The sequence below is a fragment of the Monodelphis domestica genome, chromosome 4 (assembly GCF_027887165.1).
Source record: "Monodelphis domestica isolate mMonDom1 chromosome 4, mMonDom1.pri, whole genome shotgun sequence".
Classification (NCBI taxonomy): Eukaryota; Metazoa; Chordata; class Mammalia; order Didelphimorphia; family Didelphidae; genus Monodelphis; species Monodelphis domestica.
In genome coordinates, this window is record NC_077230.1 from 443,820,740 (window position 1) to 443,837,999 (window position 17,260).

The 17,260-nt window shown below is 53.7% G+C and overlaps 1 protein-coding gene across 3 annotated transcripts; it reads right to left on the reverse strand.

The window, feature by feature from the left end:
• Positions 1-1,753: 1,753 nt before the first annotated feature.
• SNRNP70 (small nuclear ribonucleoprotein U1 subunit 70) lies at positions 1,754-11,031 on the reverse strand. Of its 3 annotated transcripts, none has more exons than XM_056796766.1 (10): positions 10,896-11,031; positions 9,988-10,144; positions 7,894-7,956; positions 7,460-7,514; positions 7,173-7,237; positions 6,920-6,982; positions 6,753-6,834; positions 3,598-3,699; positions 3,402-3,489; positions 1,754-3,275 (listed from the first exon to the last, which is right to left on the reverse strand). In XM_056796766.1, exons 2-10 carry the CDS (start codon positions 10,132-10,134, stop codon positions 2,654-2,656), a joined length of 1,287 nt encoding a protein of 428 aa, XP_056652744.1. In that variant the 5' UTR covers positions 10,135-10,144; positions 10,896-11,031; the 3' UTR covers positions 1,754-2,653. The 3 variants fall into 3 exon arrangements, with proteins under 3 accessions (XP_056652744.1, XP_056652743.1, XP_056652745.1); XM_056796765.1 differs by having other exon boundaries at positions 1,754-3,289; positions 3,401-3,489; XM_056796767.1 differs by lacking the exons at positions 6,753-6,834; positions 6,920-6,982; positions 7,173-7,237; ... (2 more) ...; positions 9,988-10,144; positions 10,896-11,031 and adding an exon at positions 4,663-6,054 and having other exon boundaries at positions 1,754-3,289; positions 3,401-3,489.
• Positions 11,032-17,260: the final 6,229 nt, after the last annotated feature.

Consider the following 17,260-nt stretch of genomic DNA (forward strand, 5'->3'; position numbering starts at 1 on the left):
ATGGGGCTGGTTTCCTCCTGGGTTCAGTCTCCACAGACTCCTAGCAGTGTTGATGGCCGTGCCACGCAGAGCCCGGGCAGGCACGGCCGAGACGACATGAGCGAGCCAAGATCACCCACCTCCCAGGCCCCGGGGGGCCGGACCCCTTCAGCCCATCCCTCTGGAGCTCACTTCCCAGGATCCCCTCATTCAGCTGGAAACCCATCACTTTCCCCAATTCCTCCTAAATGTTCTCCTGATTCAAAGGGGAGGCTGACAGACCCTTGGCTATGAGAAAAGGCCCCCCGGCAGGCACCTATCAGCTCTTCCCCGCCTTGATCCCTCCCCCTGGCAGGGAGGCATTTGCTGCCTCTCCCCACAGGCTGACACCTGCTGTCTAAGGCTGGGAAAAGAACTGGGATGGGGACTTGGCACGCGTCGAGATCCAAAGGGAATCTGGTGAACCTGGGTTTAGAAAATCTACTTCCTAGCCAGAGGCAGATAGGACTGGAACCATAAAACTGCTCAGTGGATTGTGATCCCGACCTAGACAAGGGGTCCTGGGTTCAAATGTGGCCTCAGACCCTTCCCAGGTGTGTGACCCTGGGCAAGTCACTTAATCCTCATGGCCTAGCCCTTAGGGCTCTTCTGCCTTGGAACCAGCACACAGAAGAAAGGTGGGTGCTTAAAAAAAATCCCAACAGCAGCAGACTGTAGTAAAGAGTTAGTGAGCTCTTCAACTACATCGAGTGTCCAAGAACAAGGATGTCCCATGACCTGGAAAACCTCTAGGAACAGAGCCAGGGGGGTCCTAATACAGGAAGTGCAGTCAGTCAAAGGAAACGGGCAGCAAGGAGGAGCCGACAGCCATGCCATCTCCAACAATCCGAAGGGGAGATTAGATTGGTTATGTCTGTCACTCCATAATAGAACTGGGAGACAAGACCATGATTCCCTGCTCCCACAGGCCTCCAGAAGAGGCCAAATTCTGAATTTGGGCAACAGGAGAGATAAGGAACCTCAAGAACCTAACTCCACACCTGAGAAAGAATCCCCTGTGAAGCCAGCTCTAAAAAGGTGGGGTTAGGTGCCGCCTGCTCCAGCTCTGAACTTTCCAAGCTCCTAATCAGCACAAGTGCGCGTCATCCAGGCCTTGCAAAGGGATGCCACATCCTGCCCCAACCCCAACACACGGACCTCCAACAGGCCCGTGGGGGTCTCAGAGACCCCCCTCGAGTCCAGGTCAGCCCACTTCCCCACAACTGACATAAACATGACCTTCTCCCTGGTACTCCTGGATGCGCCGCCCTAGGGGCCAAGAGAGACCAGGCTAATCCCTGCCACCCGGGGCAGTCCTTCCTTCTGCAGGGCGAAAGCTGCCTCATCACAGCCAGCTCCTCTATGGAGCATCTTAAGGCCTTTCCCGGCTCACCTGGGCTCCCTAGCCAAGCACATGACACCAGATTCCCCTCCCTCACTCCCGAATCCTGGAACAACCCTGGATCCCTCAGCTATCACAAGCCCAATGCAGTGTAAGCCAGCCATCCCTTCCGGCTCAGGGCCATTTGTGAGTTGGATAAGGCAGCTTTCTATGTCTGTCCCAGACCCCGAGAAAAACGCTGAGCTGAGCTTCCATGTTGCAGAGAGCAAGAGGCCCCCTCTGGCCCGAGGGGTGGAACATCTCTGCATTTTCAGATTTCTCTGGCTCCCTGCTGCAGGAGATGGCTCTCAAGGGAGGGGGGTGGTAGGGATACAAGGAGAAATTTAGGCAACGTAAAAACAAAACATATCAATACAATTTTATTTAAAAAAATATGAAACAGCACAGGGCCACGTACAGTTCCCTGGAGGCATCGCACTGGAGACCTTCCATGTTGACATCAAACTCTTAGTGGCTTTTTTACTACTGAGGTCTGCCACAAGACCAAATCTGAACCGAATGAATCCTACCATCATCTAACCCACCTCGTCCACAAGGACTTTCGCCCAGGAGACACGGCTCGTTTTCCTACCTAAGTAACACCTAGGCTACACTGATAGCATTCCTGACTTGTCCCTTTATTTAAAAAAAAAAAAAACAAAAAACAAACACAAACCCAACTAAAGCAAGCCAGTGTGGCCACCCTGCTCGGTCGGAGGGAAGCTTTGGGCCCTTGGTAATCGCTTCCTTTTCCGAATGACCGGTAAGGAGCCCTTTCGACAAAGACCGATGTCTGCAACAACTCCGTCTCCCTCCCCTCCCCTTTTGGAAGACCCTTTTCACATGAATGGTTTTGGAGAAGCTAAGCCCCCAGCGTCCCCGGAGAGCACCACTCACTAGGTCAGAGCGGGAACCTTGAGAGCAGCGCCTGGCCTAATCCCTCCTACTTTACCAACCCGGACAAGCAGAGATGTGACAGCTGGACCGAGGCCCTCCACGAAGACTCCAAGCGGAGGCCTTGCATTTGAAGTCCGGGCTCCCCCCCCAGCAGTCAATGGGGGAAGAGCTCCTCCAAACAGTACCCACGCAACCTCCGCAGGAAATCCATTTTATTGAATAATCAGAAGGGTCTGGACAGAGAGGGCCGTAGGGGAAGCAGGGGCAGGGACACATTCACGTGATTGGGAGAAAAAGGGCTGGTGGTCTTTTTTTTCTTTTCTTTTTTTGGGGGGGAGGGGGGTCATTCTTGTTTGCTCACTCTGGCGCTGGCTCCATCAGGTAGCCATTCTCAGGAGCCAGATAGCCATCGCCAGCGTCGGCCTCCAAATAGAGGTCCCGCCCATCAGCCCCAAGCCCTTCAAGCCCGTTGTCCTGGCCGCCACCGCCGCCGCCGCCGCCGCCACCCCCACCACGGGGGGCTTCATCCCGCCTTTCACCCCGGTCGCCTCTTTTGTGCTCGCGATCTCTATCCCGGTCCCGCCGCCTCTCCCTCTCACCACGGTGGCTGCGGCGTCGGTCCCGGTCCCGGTCCCGGCCCTTCTCTTCGGGGATGTCTGGTCCATCAGGGCCGGGCTCCCCCAGGGGCCCATCATCAGGAGGAGCGTCACCTGCCTCTGGGGGCTCAGGGCCCTCCCCACCCCGAGGCTCCTCCTTGCGCTCGCGCTCTCGCCGGGCCCTCTCTCGGCTCCGGCTGCTCCGCCGCTTCCGCTCACGCTCTTTGTCCTTACTTCTCTCCCGGGAGCGTCTCCGCTCCTCCTTCTCCCTGCTTCTGGAGCGCCGCCGGCGGTCCCGGGACCTGGAACGCCGCCGGTCCCTCTCCTTGTCCCGCTCGCGGCTCCGCTCTCGGCGCTCCCGCTCACGTTCCCTGTCCCGGTCCCTTGGAGGACAAGGCCAAGAGAGGAAAAGAAAAACGATCCTAGGAACGGGTGCCGATCCTGAGCTGAAGCCCAGACCGCAGTGACCATGGCGGCGCCCAGGGCGCTCCACCCCCCCAGGCCCTCACCTCTCATCGTAGCGCGAAGTGTCGTCTCTGCCTGAGTGCCGGATGTTGACATCGGCCCCGCCTCGCCTGGTGCCCCCAAGGCCACCCCCTGAGGAGACAGATGAGAGCCATGCAGAGGGCAGACCCGGTACCTCGGGGGACAGTCACAGGGTCCTGGACCAACCCAGAGCCCCTGCCTCCAAGCCCACCCTCTCACCAAGTCTGCGGGGCCTCCAGCCCTTCACCGTGCGGCCTCTCTCTACATCCACCAGCACCCGCCTGCCATCAATCTTCTTGCCGTCTGCATGCTTGTAAGCCGCTGCAACAGAGGAGGGGGCAGAGACGAGTCCCCGGGGGGAGCCTCCTTTCAGAACCAGGCCGGAAACCCTGGCATCCCTCATTCCCTCCCCAACCAGGGCGCGCTCCCACACACGCACGCACGCACCCACACACACACACACACACACACTTGCCTACCAGCCAGCCAGGCAGTTTTAACAGCCAGACATCTTCACCCACCCGGCCCCCAATCCCTGGGGGTGGAAGGGCCTGCTCCATCAGATCCCCCTTCCTCTCAACCACCCCCGATCCCCCCAAGGTAGGGGCAAGGATACCCCTCCCTTGCCCTCTCCCCACGACGGAGCAGCCCCCTCCCAACCCAGCCCCGCCAACAAACGCTGCTGCAAAAGAAAACGGTTAAGTGAATGCTGGTCTCTTCAGGGGAGGGGGCCGGGGGCCGGGGGTCTGGCCCAGGCCGGCCTCAGACCCAGACGGGTCCCTGACATGCAACCTGAAGCAGTCAGCAGGGGCCAGATGCCCAGCTCAGCACCGCCCCTCCTTTGCCCCTAGTTACAGCCATCAGTCTGTCAGGAGGGAACAGAGACCAGAGCCAACAGTGAGAAGAGGGAGGGGAGGAGATCCAGAGCGTGGAAAGGCAGCTGGGGGGAGCTAGGGACTTCGGGCACTGGGGGGCCTGCTCGGGGCCCCTCCCAGGCGGGTGGGAGACGTGCGCTGGATGCGATATTCCGCCCTGCCTTACCTGGTGGCCCTCAAGCCTCTCAACACTCCCACCCCCAGCATGGAACCAGGCTTCCGGCTTTCAGACCTCATCTCTCCCCTCCGAATGGGCATCTGCTGCCACGAGGGGCGAGGGGCAGGGCGGCTCTTGGGCGCCCCATTCTGGTCCCTCCCTGACCAGCCACCCCCCCCCCACTAGCTTCCCTACCCCACCCCCACCCCCACCCCCCAAAAATAACAGAGGAAGAGAAAAGGTGCAATTTACCAATGCCGGCTCTGCGAGCGTCCGACCAAACCGAGCGGGATGGGGGGGGCTCGGTCCTCCTGAGGGGCCTGGCGAGGAGGAGGCTTCCCGGGGGGGGGACACAGGGCAGCTTACCTGGAGCCCCCATGCTTACCTGCACCCTTAGCGCGCGCATGGTCCCCCCTTGCCACCCCCCACCCACCAGGGCAGCTACACTACGGGAGGGGGACAGAGAAGCAGCCCCGGCTATGGGACCCAGACATGCCTCACCGCCTGGAGACAGGGGGAGGGAGGGATGGCCCCGGGGGGGGACTTGCAAGAGGAAGAGTTGAGGGGAGCGGGGGAGAACTTCAGTCATCCAGAGCAAAAGGCCCGGAGACGGGGCCTCAAAAATCTGCAGAGGCCCATCTGTGCCCCCAAAGTCACAACCAAACCAGGCACCCTATCTCCTACACACGACACTTGTGCCCCCCAACCAGGATGCTAGGAGGGGTAGGGAGGGACCCAGAGAGTGGTTAACATGGCTCTGGGGGGAAGAAAAGGGCCCTCGGCCCCTGGCTCCCAGCTAGGGAGGCTGGAGGAATTCAGGACACCCTCTCCTCAAAGCCCCAAGGACCCACAGCTAGCTCAGCGCACAAGAACCCCAAAAAGCCCAGACCAGGGGAGACAGCGAAAAGAAAGTGTGGTGTGTGTCTATGCCATGAACTCAGCACCTCTCTCTCTCTGTCTGTCTGTCTGTTTCCACAAGGGGACAGGATTGAACTGAAGGTCACAACACAACTAACTTGTTGGCCTCCCCCCAATTCCGTGCAGGGACAGAATGCTAGGCCCCAAGGCCCTGGGCCCGGGATGGAGCGGGGCCACCTGTACCCCCAAGAAGCTTCCTAGACCCATGACCTCTCTTCTTCCTGGGCAGGGAGGGGGCAGTAGCCTGCCTTGCTCCCAGACAGCCATTCCCACCACCCCTGAAAACAGCATCTCTAGACCCTGCGGGGTGGACTCGGGCCCAGCCCCGAGCAGGAGAGATGCTTGGAAATGCTGCCTTGGCTCACCCTGCCTCCTGACCTCCAGAGAGGCAGGGCAGGAGGCTGGAGAGGACGAAAGAGGGAGGGGAAGGGTGAGAAGGCCCTTCCCCCAAGGCCCTTCCATGGGAAGTCTGCCTTTTCCCCGCCCCCCCCCCTCCTCCAGCCTCCTCTGCCCCTGCCCAGCAATTGGGCAACTGGAGGCCGGGGGGAGGGGGGAGTGGGGCCAGGAGTTGGGGGGGGCTGGGGAATGGGGTCAGAGGAGGGGTTCAGGGAGGGGGGCCTTTCTGCTCCTAAGCTGCCTGGCTAAGCTAGGCTGGTGTGCTGTGGCGAGTGATCTTACCCATGATACAAACCCTTATACCAACCATAAAATGAGATGTTGTAAGGGGAGCGTTAGCATCAGCTGCAAGCCAGCTGCGTGGTGGCTGCAGTGACAATAATAAGAACATACAATTAATACGCCGGCCCCTCCACACGCCACACCCCCCTCACCGCCACCCCCACCCAGCTGTCACTTAGCACAGGACAAATCTCCCTCGGGGGGGCTTTGCAACCACGTCAGGCCGAAATCGAGGAGACACAGACAAAAACCACAGACACGGCCATCGGGCATGGCCCCCACCCACCCAAGGTGGCCCTGCCGGGGGTCAGGGGAGGGGGTGGGAAGGAGGGAGAGGAAGGGGGGGGGAGGTGGCTGAGGGCTCCCCGACAAGGTCGCGGGGAGACAAGGCAAGGCAAGGCGGAGCGGAGCGGGCACAGCAGGCCAGGGATCCGAGCCCGGCCCCCCGAGCCACTCCGGCTCCCACAGCCACTCGAGCCCCCTTCCCTCCCCTCCCCTCGGCCTTCGGCCAGCCCCGCCACCAGGCTACCTCCATCCCCCTCAGAGTCAACGTGTGGCACTTACCTCTCCCGGCCCCCCGGGCGCACATACACACACGTTGAGGGGAGTTTTGGTTTTTTAAATATATATATAAAAAAAGATATATAAGAGACAGAGGCAAAATAAGGAATGAGTGTTGATGTGAGGAAGTGAGGGGGGACGGAGGGCAGGGACGGGAGGGAAGAGACAAGGAGGGAGACACTCACAGTGCATGTCCCGCTCGTGCTCGTACTCGATGAAGGCATAGCCTCGAGGCTTCCCAGACCGCTTGCTGTAGACCATGTGAATCTGCAGTGTGGACACAAATGTCAGCACCCCGGGAGGTGGTGAGGGGCCCCTGGAACAAGCCCAGCCCTGCTCCCGGGCTGCTCACCCTCTTGATGGGTCCGTACACCTCAAACTCTCTCCGTAGCTTTGATTCTGTCGTGTCATAGTTCTACAAGAGACAGAGAGTTAGGTCGAGGCTCAGAGTGTAAGGTGCGCCGAGCCGCCAGCGACTCATCGCAAGCATATACTGGGGCAAAGAGCTGCCCAAGGCCCCAGAGCCAGTCCTGATGCCCCCCCCCCCACCGGGGCTCTCCACTGCTCCCCCCTGCCCCCAACAAGTACAAGGGGTCAGTGCTCACCACTCGGGCCACAAAGAGAGTTTTGAAAGCATCACCCTGAGCATTGGGGTCATTGTGTGGATCCCCTGTGAGGGAAGAAGCAGAGAATTAAGAGTCCAAGTAGAGAAGGGCAGAGGGGCACATGACAGGGCATGAGTGGGCTGGGGCAAGAGCTGAGAACAGAGCAAGCCCTCTGGCCCAGCTGGAATCCTGCAGGATATGCCTGGGAGAGTAGGGGCAAGGGCAAGGACAAAATCCTGAGGGGCTGAGCACCAGGGCTGCCAGGGAGGAATCCTTGCGAGACGTACACATTTTCAGCTCTGTCTCCACTTCTTGCTGTCGCCGCTCTATCTTTTCCCGCCTCTGTGGGAAGGGAAAGAAGAACAGACATGGAGAAGAGCCTGACCTCCACATCATCGGCTCTTCCTTCTCAGCCGCTTTCCCAGACTAGGCTGCACCATGCCCTTGATCCCCTACCAAACCTCCTACCAGCCCCCAGTCCCTTGCTCACTTCATTCTCTCAAACTTCTCTGGTTCCTTCACTGGCCCCTGAACACAGACACTCTCCCTCTAAGGCCTTGTTCAACCCAGCTCAAAGCTTGGCCCAGAAGCCTCCTCTGCCCCACTCAAAAACAGATTCCGTCTTTCTCTGAAGTCCAAAATTCCAAGAGGAAGAACCTGCATAGCCATCCTTCCTTCCTCTCCTCTTCCTGCCACCCACCAAGCCCAAAGAGTCATATACCTTTCTTTCCATCCGCTCCTCTCTGGTCTCTGCTCGGGTTGGAGGAGGGGCATCACGAGGGTCCTAAAAACAAAAAGAGAGGTTCAGAGGAAGCAAGACTAAACTGAGACGCCAAAAAGATTCACTAAGAAACTTAACTTTTTTATCACTCCCTCAAAATTCTCCATCCTCAAACACCCTTCCCTGAATTTCTATAGAGTGGCTTAGCATCTCTCAACTGTCTAACCACCTGCCTGGCCTTGACCAAATCCCTTTCCTTCTCTCATCCTGCAGTTCGCTCAATTGGACACAAAGCAAGCGCATTGGACTAGCAGTCCAAGGACCCTGCAAGTCCTGACATTGTACCATCTGCTATTCTACTTTCAATCAGAAAACAACATAGTGGGGAGTGCTAGACCTAGAATCAGTAAGACCCAAATTAAAATCTGGCATCAGACAATTATATGACCCTGGGCAAGTCACTTTACTTCTATCCACCTCAATTTCTTCATCTATCAAATAAGGACAGTAAGACCATCTACCTCCCTCACCGCCCTCACCCCCGTGGGGTTGTGACAATCTACGAATATGTTTTTGTAAGGCACTTTGCAAACCTTTATGTGCATCATAAATTCTAGTGACAATTAGAAAGAGATCTCAGGGACTATCCAAACGTATCAAAATAAGGATGCCCATGACAATATCCATCCCAAGTGGTCATACAACCTGTCTGAAGGCCTCAATGAAAGAGGGATTCACTTCTCGACTTTGGGGAAACTGAACAGCAAGTTCTTCCTTTTATCAAGCCTCTAGAGGCCTTGTTCCCATTTTTCTCCAGGGCTCCTGGCTCTGATCTCTGAACACCATGAGTAAGTCCTTCACATACCTGAAGAAAGTGATCCTGTCTGCCCAGACTGGCCTGACCAGAGCAGAGACTCACTTGGCTCACTGGCCTCAGTAACTGGTCTTGGGCCTCTGTACAGTCTAAGGCTTCAATGAGTTTCTTGGCTACCAAGTCAGTGCTTATTCTCCTATACTGATAGCATGCCCACTTCTTTCCAGGAAGTGCTGCCCAGTCACACCTCCCTCACATTTTGTGCTTTGAAGCCGATTTGTTCAAAACAAATTCAAGATATCTGATCCTCATTCCTATCTTACTTTGGTCAACCCAATATCCAAACTCATCAAGATTTTTTGGATCCTGTCTTCCAATATATTAGTTATGCTAACCTGGTTAGCAATGTATCTATGACTTCATCCAAGTCACTGGGAAAGATTGGAGCCCCCAACTTGAGATCTCCTTCCAAGATCAAACAGAAGCACTCAAGACTACCCTTTGGGGAATGCTCTACACAGCATCTCAGTCTTTTTCCAAGAGAATAACAGAAGACACTCTCACCTAGGTCTTTACTAGAATGAGTGAACTATACCTATGTCTCTCTTCAAAACTGCAATTCTAACAATGCTATGACCAAAGAAGATAGGCTGACTGGTCTGCCAATAAAAGCAAACAAACTAGGGATCACTTCTTCCTTTTCTCTGTTTACTAGCCAGTTAGGAAGAGGCCAACCTGCTTGGCACATGGCTGACACTCCATTTCTGCCCTTTGCCAATCCTACAAAACTCTAGCATGAACTCGAGTTCCTCCCTCATATCTTTCAAATACTACCAGCAATGTGTGTGTGTGGAGGGGGATAGCCACAGAAATCACACAATTTAAATTCCAGAATTAAATCAAGTTCAGTCAAAGTCCTCACTTTCCAAAGGAAGAATCTATAAAAATTATGTGGCCACCAAGAGTGGCAGAGCTGGACCAGGTCAGCTGGGATGCATGCTTCATGGGTGACCAAGTGGTCTCACTCTAGAAATGCTCAGCACTGCCACCTCAGTAACTAATTTGGTTTCTTTTTCCAACGAATTTTGGCCTCATTCCTAAAGAAAGAACCAGAGGGCAGCCCAGGATCAAGCAGCTCCTCTTTCTTTAACTCCTTTGTGATCACTATGCTGGATCCTTTTTGCCCCAGCAGGCAGACAAGCAAGTCAGCTGGTGAGTTCTGGTCCTATTGGGGGGGGGGGGGGGGGGGTTGCGGCGGCAGACCTGCAGTGTCTCCTCACCTCAAACTCCCGGATGTAGGGGGCGATGCCACAGTAGGGTTGGTTGTGGTGCTTCTCATGGGGCAGCTTCTCCAAGGGTGGAAGGTAGGGGATTGGGTCTCGGGGTGCGAAGAGGGCCAAGAGATTGGGGGGCAGGAACTGCGTCATGATGCCGGGTCTGCAGGGCAGAAAAGAAGCCCGTCACAGGCTGGAGGGCCCAAGCCCCAGAAAGGGGAAAATGAATCCTCATGGGACAAAGAGGTCACCCTCCCCCCCCCAACAACTTCTCACAGCCTAGAGTGGCAGTGGCACTAGGAGCACTGCCTAGAGGGCAGAGAACCCTAGGGGAGGGGGAGGGGCACAGCAGGCAGCGGTGGCAACAGCAGCAGCAGTTGGGGTAAAAGGAGGGCACAGGCTGCCACAAAGGGCTATGGGTAGTGTTGCCCCCCCCACTCCCAGTTCAGCTCCTGCAGAAGTGTTGGGGGGATACTCAGGCCCCTGGGAGTTATGGATAACCTAGGGGTCAAGACAATCACAAAGAGTGAGGAATGAAAGGGAGCCGAATGCAGAAATTGGAGGGGAGGGGGAGGGGAGATGAGATTGGTAGGTAATGGAGGTCTCAGCAAGGAGTTTGGGTTTTGGGGGGAAGCGTCCCGACAGGCGCAAAGCGTTGTGGGTAAAGGAGGAGGGTCCCAAAGGGCGTGGGGAGTTAAGGGTAACGGGAGGGGGGAGGTTGTCTCCCGACGGTCGCAAAGCATTGTGGGTAAGCGGGGGATGGGGGTACCGGTGAGCGCGGGGAATTATGGGTAGCGGGGGGGGTCTCGGCGGGCGCGGAGAGTTGTGGGTAGGGGGGGTGTACCGGAGGGCGCAAAGGCTTGTGGGTAGGCAGCGGGGTCCCCGCCGGCCTCGCCCGGCCCGCAAGCACTCACCGGCCGCGCGGCGGCGGCGGCGGCCCCCTCGGCCAGGCTGGGCTCCCGGGGCTCCCGGGGCGGGTGGCGGCAGCAGGAGCGGCGGCGGCAGCGGCTCGTCGTCGTCGTCCTCCCGGGGCTCGAAGGCCTCGTGGCGCGCCGGGGCCGAGAGCGGCGGCGGCGGGGCCCGCGTCGCTGGGGCCTCGGGGGGGCTCGCTCCGTCACTCAGTCGTTCCTCCGTCCGTCCGCTCTCTGCTCACACAGGAACCCGCGCGGCCAGGCGGCGACAGACGCACCGACCGAGGGAAGAGGCTCTCGCGAGAGCTCGGCGCGAGCGCGGACTTGCGAGAGGCGGAGCTACGCCAAGATCCTTGCGCGCTGCACAGCGCTACGCACGCGCACAATCTCGTCGAAGGCAGGACGCGCCGGGAAGATCCAAAGCGCATGCGTTTAGTCTTCTTCCCGCCCTCGGCTCCAGACCTCTTGCCCTTTTCCTGCCGGCTCCCCCCAGAGCGCATGCGTATATTGCTTTATCCTTCCCCTTCTTTGGGACTCGATCAACTGCCGCCTTCCACGAGAATTTTTTTCTCCCATCCTTCTGTATCCTTCCGCCAAAAAAGAGTACGCCATGTGACAGGGCCCTCCATTACGGTCCAACCCCATTTTACGGAAAGAATGACGGGGCGCGGTTTGGATCTTCCATGTGACCCAGAGGGCGGGGCCGAGAAACATCCTTGGAAAGTTGAAGTGAAAGAACCAGTGCTCCCTGCTTACATAATGGCGCCCTCGTCTGGGCCCTCTGAGACTTCGTTCCCTGGACAATAGCCGTGACATACCCATATATGCCATCGTAGCTCTGAGCCCCCAGTCCAGACCATTCGTAGGCTGAGCTGTTATGTGCCTGACGGCCCCTTCATCATAAAGGCCCCATGTGGTCATGGCACAGGAATGCTTCCAGTAGGGGTATAGCCTGGAGGGAAACAGGCCCTCTAAGTAGAGAGTCGATGCTCTTGGGTCTTTCTTCTGATGGTCCCAGTACCCCAGCAGGGCTCCAGACTGGCAAAGCCAATCCAGGGTCTGAAAGATAACTTCTTCCATTTATCAAGCCACACGTTGTCTTTGATTCATTCCAGAAGACCTCTAGGTTCTATTTATGCCCAATTCGATGGCCTGATTCAATCAAAATGTGTTCTCACCTAGACAAGGCAACAAAGACAAATAGGATATTTCCTTTCTTTTAACTTTCACAGAGATGTTTATTAAAGTTAAAGCAGGAATAAGCATGTTGTGTCCAATCCCATCTTGGTCCCTGGGGAGATGAGCTCCGACTTGGCACACACTGGCATAACATGGATCTACTAAGTGCATGTTTAGGTGTAGCATGCCTCTCACTCTCCCTTCACCTAAAAGGAAAGAACAAACACTGAGACAAATCTAATCACAGAACCACATGGGAATTAAAGGTAGAAGTGGCAACCCCCCACCCTTAGGCATTTCTTGAACCCTTACAATTTGTGGGCAAGTCCTTCTTGTGTTGTGTTGGGAATTCTAAAGACTAATAAATAATATCTAGTATTTATATAACACTGACATTTGCAAACTATTTTACAAATGTAAACTCATTTGATCACAAAATCCTGTAAGGTAGATGCCCATTTTGCACACGAGAAAATTGAGGCCCAGGAAAGTTAAGTGATATCCAGGTTCATTCAGGCATTTGGTCAATAAATATCAAGGGCTTACTGCTTGTTGTTTTTCTTCATGGGGTTTTCTTGGCAAAGATACTGGAGTTGGTTTGCCCTTTCTTTCTCTAGATTATTTGACAGGTGAGAAAACTGAGGCAAACAGGATTAAGTGAGTGACCCAGCTAGGAAGTGTCTGAGGCCATATTTGAACTCAGATAAGTTCTTGCTGACCACAGGCTTGGCACTCTATCCACTATACCACTTAGCTGCCCCCCCCCAGTTCCAAGGGCTCTGCTAAAAGTTGGGGATATTAAGGTAAAAGAGGGTCCCTGATATCAAGGATCTCACAGTCTAAGGGGGAAAACAATATGCAAACAATCATGTACAATCTCTATACAATATAAATTGAAGACAGTCATCAAAGGGAAGATAAGAGAATTAAGAGGGATGAGGAAAGGCTTCTTACAGCAGCAGGGAAAGATAAAGAGGGAGAGCATTCTAGGCATGAGGGATAAGCCATGAAAATGCCTCATCTGGGATACAGTCTTGTTAGAACATAGCAAAGAGGCTAGTGTTACGGAATCAAAGAGGATGAGGGGGAGGGCAGGGTTATATAAGGTTTAAGAGTCTGGGGAAATAGGGTGGTAGTGATAAAGGGCTTTGTTGGAGGGTTTTCTATTATTTTTTAACCCCTTACCATCCATCTTCAAATCAATACTGTGTATTTGTTCCAAGGCAGAAGAGTGGTGAAGTGACTTGCCCAGGGTCACACAGCTGGGAAGTGTCTGAGGCCAGATTTGAACCCAGGACCTCCTGTCTCTAGGCCTGGCTCTCCATCCACTGAGCCACCCAGCTGCCCCCACCCTTCTATTATTTTTAACAATTATACATAATACCAAATTTCCATATAAGTTTTCTGAAGCGATATGATTCAAACTGTCTCCCTTCCTCCTTTCCCTCCCCACTCCGGGGGCTGACAAGCAAATTCACCTGGGTTATGAGTATTGTCAAGCAAAACATATTTTCATATTGTTCATTTTTATACGTGAATTATCCTACAAAACCAACTAAACAAGTGAAACATCATAGGCTCCATTTGCATTCTGCCTCCAACAGCTCTTTCTCTGGAGGTGGAGAGCATTCTTTGTCCCAAGTCCTCAGAGCTGTCCTGTTTCCTTTTTTGTTTTATTTCTAACTCTTCCCTTCTGTCTTAGAATTGATCGATTCCAAAGCAGAAGAGTCATAGTCATTGGGGTGAAGTGACTTGCCCAGGGTCACCCAGCTAGGAAGGGTTCACGGCCAGATTTGAACTAAAGACTTCCTGTCTCTATCCACTGAGCTGCCTACCTGTCCCCTGAAGGGCTTTAAACACTAACCAGAAGATTTAGTATTTGATTGGAGAGCTAAGAGCAAACCCCTCCAAGTAGGCAGGTGACGTGGTCAGACCTGAACTTTTGAGGCCCGGAGTGGGGAGAAACTTGAAGCAGAAAGAGAGCCAGCAGGTGGAGGGGGCCTAACAGGACGCAGCGTCAAGTGGGAAGGAGCACGTACGCATTAGAAATGCCGTGAAGGTAACGTGTGCAGGACACGGAAACACCGGTCACCGAGGGAGGCCATGACAGTAAGGAGTGGGGATGACGCCCAAGTTGAAAGCCGGGAGGACTGGAAGGACGGCGGCACCCTGGATGGTTCCAGAGAAGTGAGGACAAGGGGAAGGTATGACTTGTTGTACTCAAGAGGTCTACAGGACTTCCAGCGTGAGAAGGCCATCTGGCAGCTGGTCAGCAGAGAAGTCAGGGCCAAGTAAGGATGATGGATGGAATCCAACGGGCAGGAAGAGACGAGGACCCCAGCCTGGGCCCTGAGGAACACAAGGTGGGGTGGTGCCTGGAGAGAAAAGCTGGGAGATAGGAGAACCAGGACAGAGCAGGGCCAGGAGGCTGCAGAGAAATCCAGAAGGGGGAGATCTGGACAAGGGAGGGCCATTCTTCTGAACTAAGTCAGAAGGGAAGCTTCAGCTCTAAACTCCTGTTCAAAGACCTCCAAGGACAACAATCTACGATTTTTTTTAAAAATCCTTCCCTTCTGTTTTAGAGTCAATAGTATGTATTGCTTCCAAGGCAGAAGAGCAATATAAGGGGTAGGAAATGGGGGTTAAGTGACTTGCCCAGGATCACACAGCTAGGAAGTGTCTGAGGCCAGATTTGAACCCAGGACCTCCAGACATCTTGCTACCTAGCTGCCCTTTAGTGTCCTTCTTAGACCATAGTACCCAGAAATGAACCCAGTTTTCCAGATGAGGTCTGACAAGGGCAGGGGACATCAAGACTCTTACCTTCCCAGTCTTAACAAAGGCCCACACCCTGAGCTTTTATCACTGCCATATCGCACAGCTGACTCACATGCCAGGACAATTGCTGTCTAAACACACCAGCCCCATATCACATGTATAAAGAGAAGCACACGGAGACAAACCTGGAGAAAGACCCAGGGGATGAGAGGCGCAGCAAGCATTGACATGCCACCACAGAGATGTAACAGAAGGAGCTGAGCTAGGGAGGGCCTCGGGCCAGAAGAGAAGCCCCCAGAGGAGCACCCAGACAGACCCAGAGAGGATCACGTCAGAAAGCCTGAGCCCCAGAGGAAAGTACACGCAGGGATAGACAGCCCCACCTGCTGGGAGCCAGCAGACCCCGACGCCTTGACAGAGTCACACGTGGTAGCTGGGGAGACCACAGAGTGGTCCCTGGGAAGATGTGACTGCCCACTCAATCCCCCTTGCATGACCTCTTTCATCAATGCCCCTTACCTATGAATTGACACGATTATTATTCCCCCTAGTCTCAAAAGAAATAACTCAAGAGCAAAACACTTGGACCCTAATTCCCCAATACCTCACCAAAAGATCAGACCCTCAAACCCAACCCCAAAAGACTATCATGGGTTAACTTTTACTTAGGGACATAATTCCCAGCAAAACGGCAGCTACAGGCCAAGCCCAGAACTATCCCACTCACAGAAGCCTATTCTCAGGAAGCCAGCACACAATCAATCATAGAGGCCCATACAATAAGTACAGGTACACTAAGCTTCAATATGCCTCAGTGACTCAACTTCACAAACCAGTAACTCAGGAACTCCCTAGTGAACCCTGAGAAATGACCAGTCTAATACTAAATTTGAATTATGTTCCCAGTACCCCTCAACCTCAATGATATGATTGTTGAATTGTCTTTTAAGAACTGCTGATTTAATTATTCTATTTTATTAAAAGTAATAAGTAGTTTCCCTTGATTGTTTGTAAGCTCAAAACTTCTCACAGGGTAATAAGAAAATTAAGCCACTTGTGATGAAATCATTTATCTTGTGTGCTGTCTGGAATCACAATATAAGAATATAGAATGTTAATCAAGTGATTTGTTAAAAGTTAATGTATCTGGGGCAGCTGGGTAGCTCAGTGGATTGAGAGCTAGGCCTAGAGATGAGAGGTCCTATGTTCAAATCTGGCCTCAGACACTTCCCAGCTGTGTGACCCTGGGCAAGTCACTTAACCCCCATTGCCTAGCCCTTACCACTCTTCTGCCTTGGAGCCAATACACAGTATTGACTCCAAGGTGGAAGGTAAGGGTTTTAAAATGAATGAATGAATGAATGAATGAATGAAAATAAAAAAAATAAAAGTTAATGTATCGCTTTCCCAATTATCTCTCTTTGATTTTGTGTATCTGCATGCCAAGAAAATAGGTATAAAAAATAAAAAACAGACATCAGGATGGAGAAGCAGCTGTCAGATGCAAAGCAAGCCCATGGCTATTATGATTAATCTGTCTTCTGTTTGTTATTTTTGTTGACTGATCCTTAGTCACCTGTCGGGAAACCCTAGAGTTGTGAGCAAGGGTGGACTTTGCCTGTGGCACCCACCCAGGGACAGGACATAAGGACAGACTCAAAGAAGGATGGGCAGCCCAATCTAGAGAAAGACACAGGGATGCTCCTGGCATCAGAGGGATGTGTGATAGAGGACAGGCAGATAGACACAGAACAGAGAAGGAAGGAAGGGAGGAAGGAAGAGGGAGAGGAAGGAAGGAAGGAAGGAAGGAAGGAAGGAAGGAAGGAAGGAAGGAAGGAAGGAAGGAAGGAAGGAAGGAAGGAAGGAAGGAAGGAAAAAGGAAGGAAGGAAGGAATGGAGGGAGGGAAAGGAAGAGAGAGGGAGGAAGGAAGGCAGGGAGGAAGGGAAGGGGAGAGGGAGGAAGGAAGGAAGGGAGGGGAGAAGGAGAGAGGGAGGAAGGCAAGGAGGGAGAAAGGGAGGGAAGAAGGAAAGGAGGGAGGGAGGAAAGAAGGAAACAATCATTTATATTATTTTTTTAAATCTCTTATCTTCTGTCTTAGAAACAACACTATGTATCTGTTTCAAGGCAGAAGTTCTCTAAAGGCTAGGCATTGGGGAGTTAAGTGACTTGCCTAGAGTCAAACAGCTAAAAAGTGCCAGAGGGTGGATTTGAACCCAGGTCCTTCCAGCTCCAGGCCTGGCTCTCTAACCACTGAACAATCTGGCTGCCCATTTAAGCATCTATTGTGTGCCAGACACCAAGCTAAGCATTTATAATATTATCTCTCTTGATTTTTACAACACTCCTGGAAGACAGATACTCTTATTCTCTTCATTTTACATTTGAAGAAACTGAAAAAGACAGAAATTGA

Excerpts from the sequence above, each read along its gene's own strand:
- SNRNP70 (XM_056796765.1), bottom strand. The coding sequence starts at position 10,134 with ATGACGCAGTTCCTGCCCCCCAATCTCTTGGCCCTCTTCGCACCCCGA. Across the intron at positions 7,238-7,459 it reads GGAGACAGAGCTGAAAATGT|GGGATCCACACAATGACCCC; the intron begins GTACGTCTCGCA and ends CTTCCCTCACAG. Across the intron at positions 6,835-6,919 it reads TGTACGGACCCATCAAGAGG|ATTCACATGGTCTACAGCAA; the intron begins GTGAGCAGCCCG and ends TCCACACTGCAG.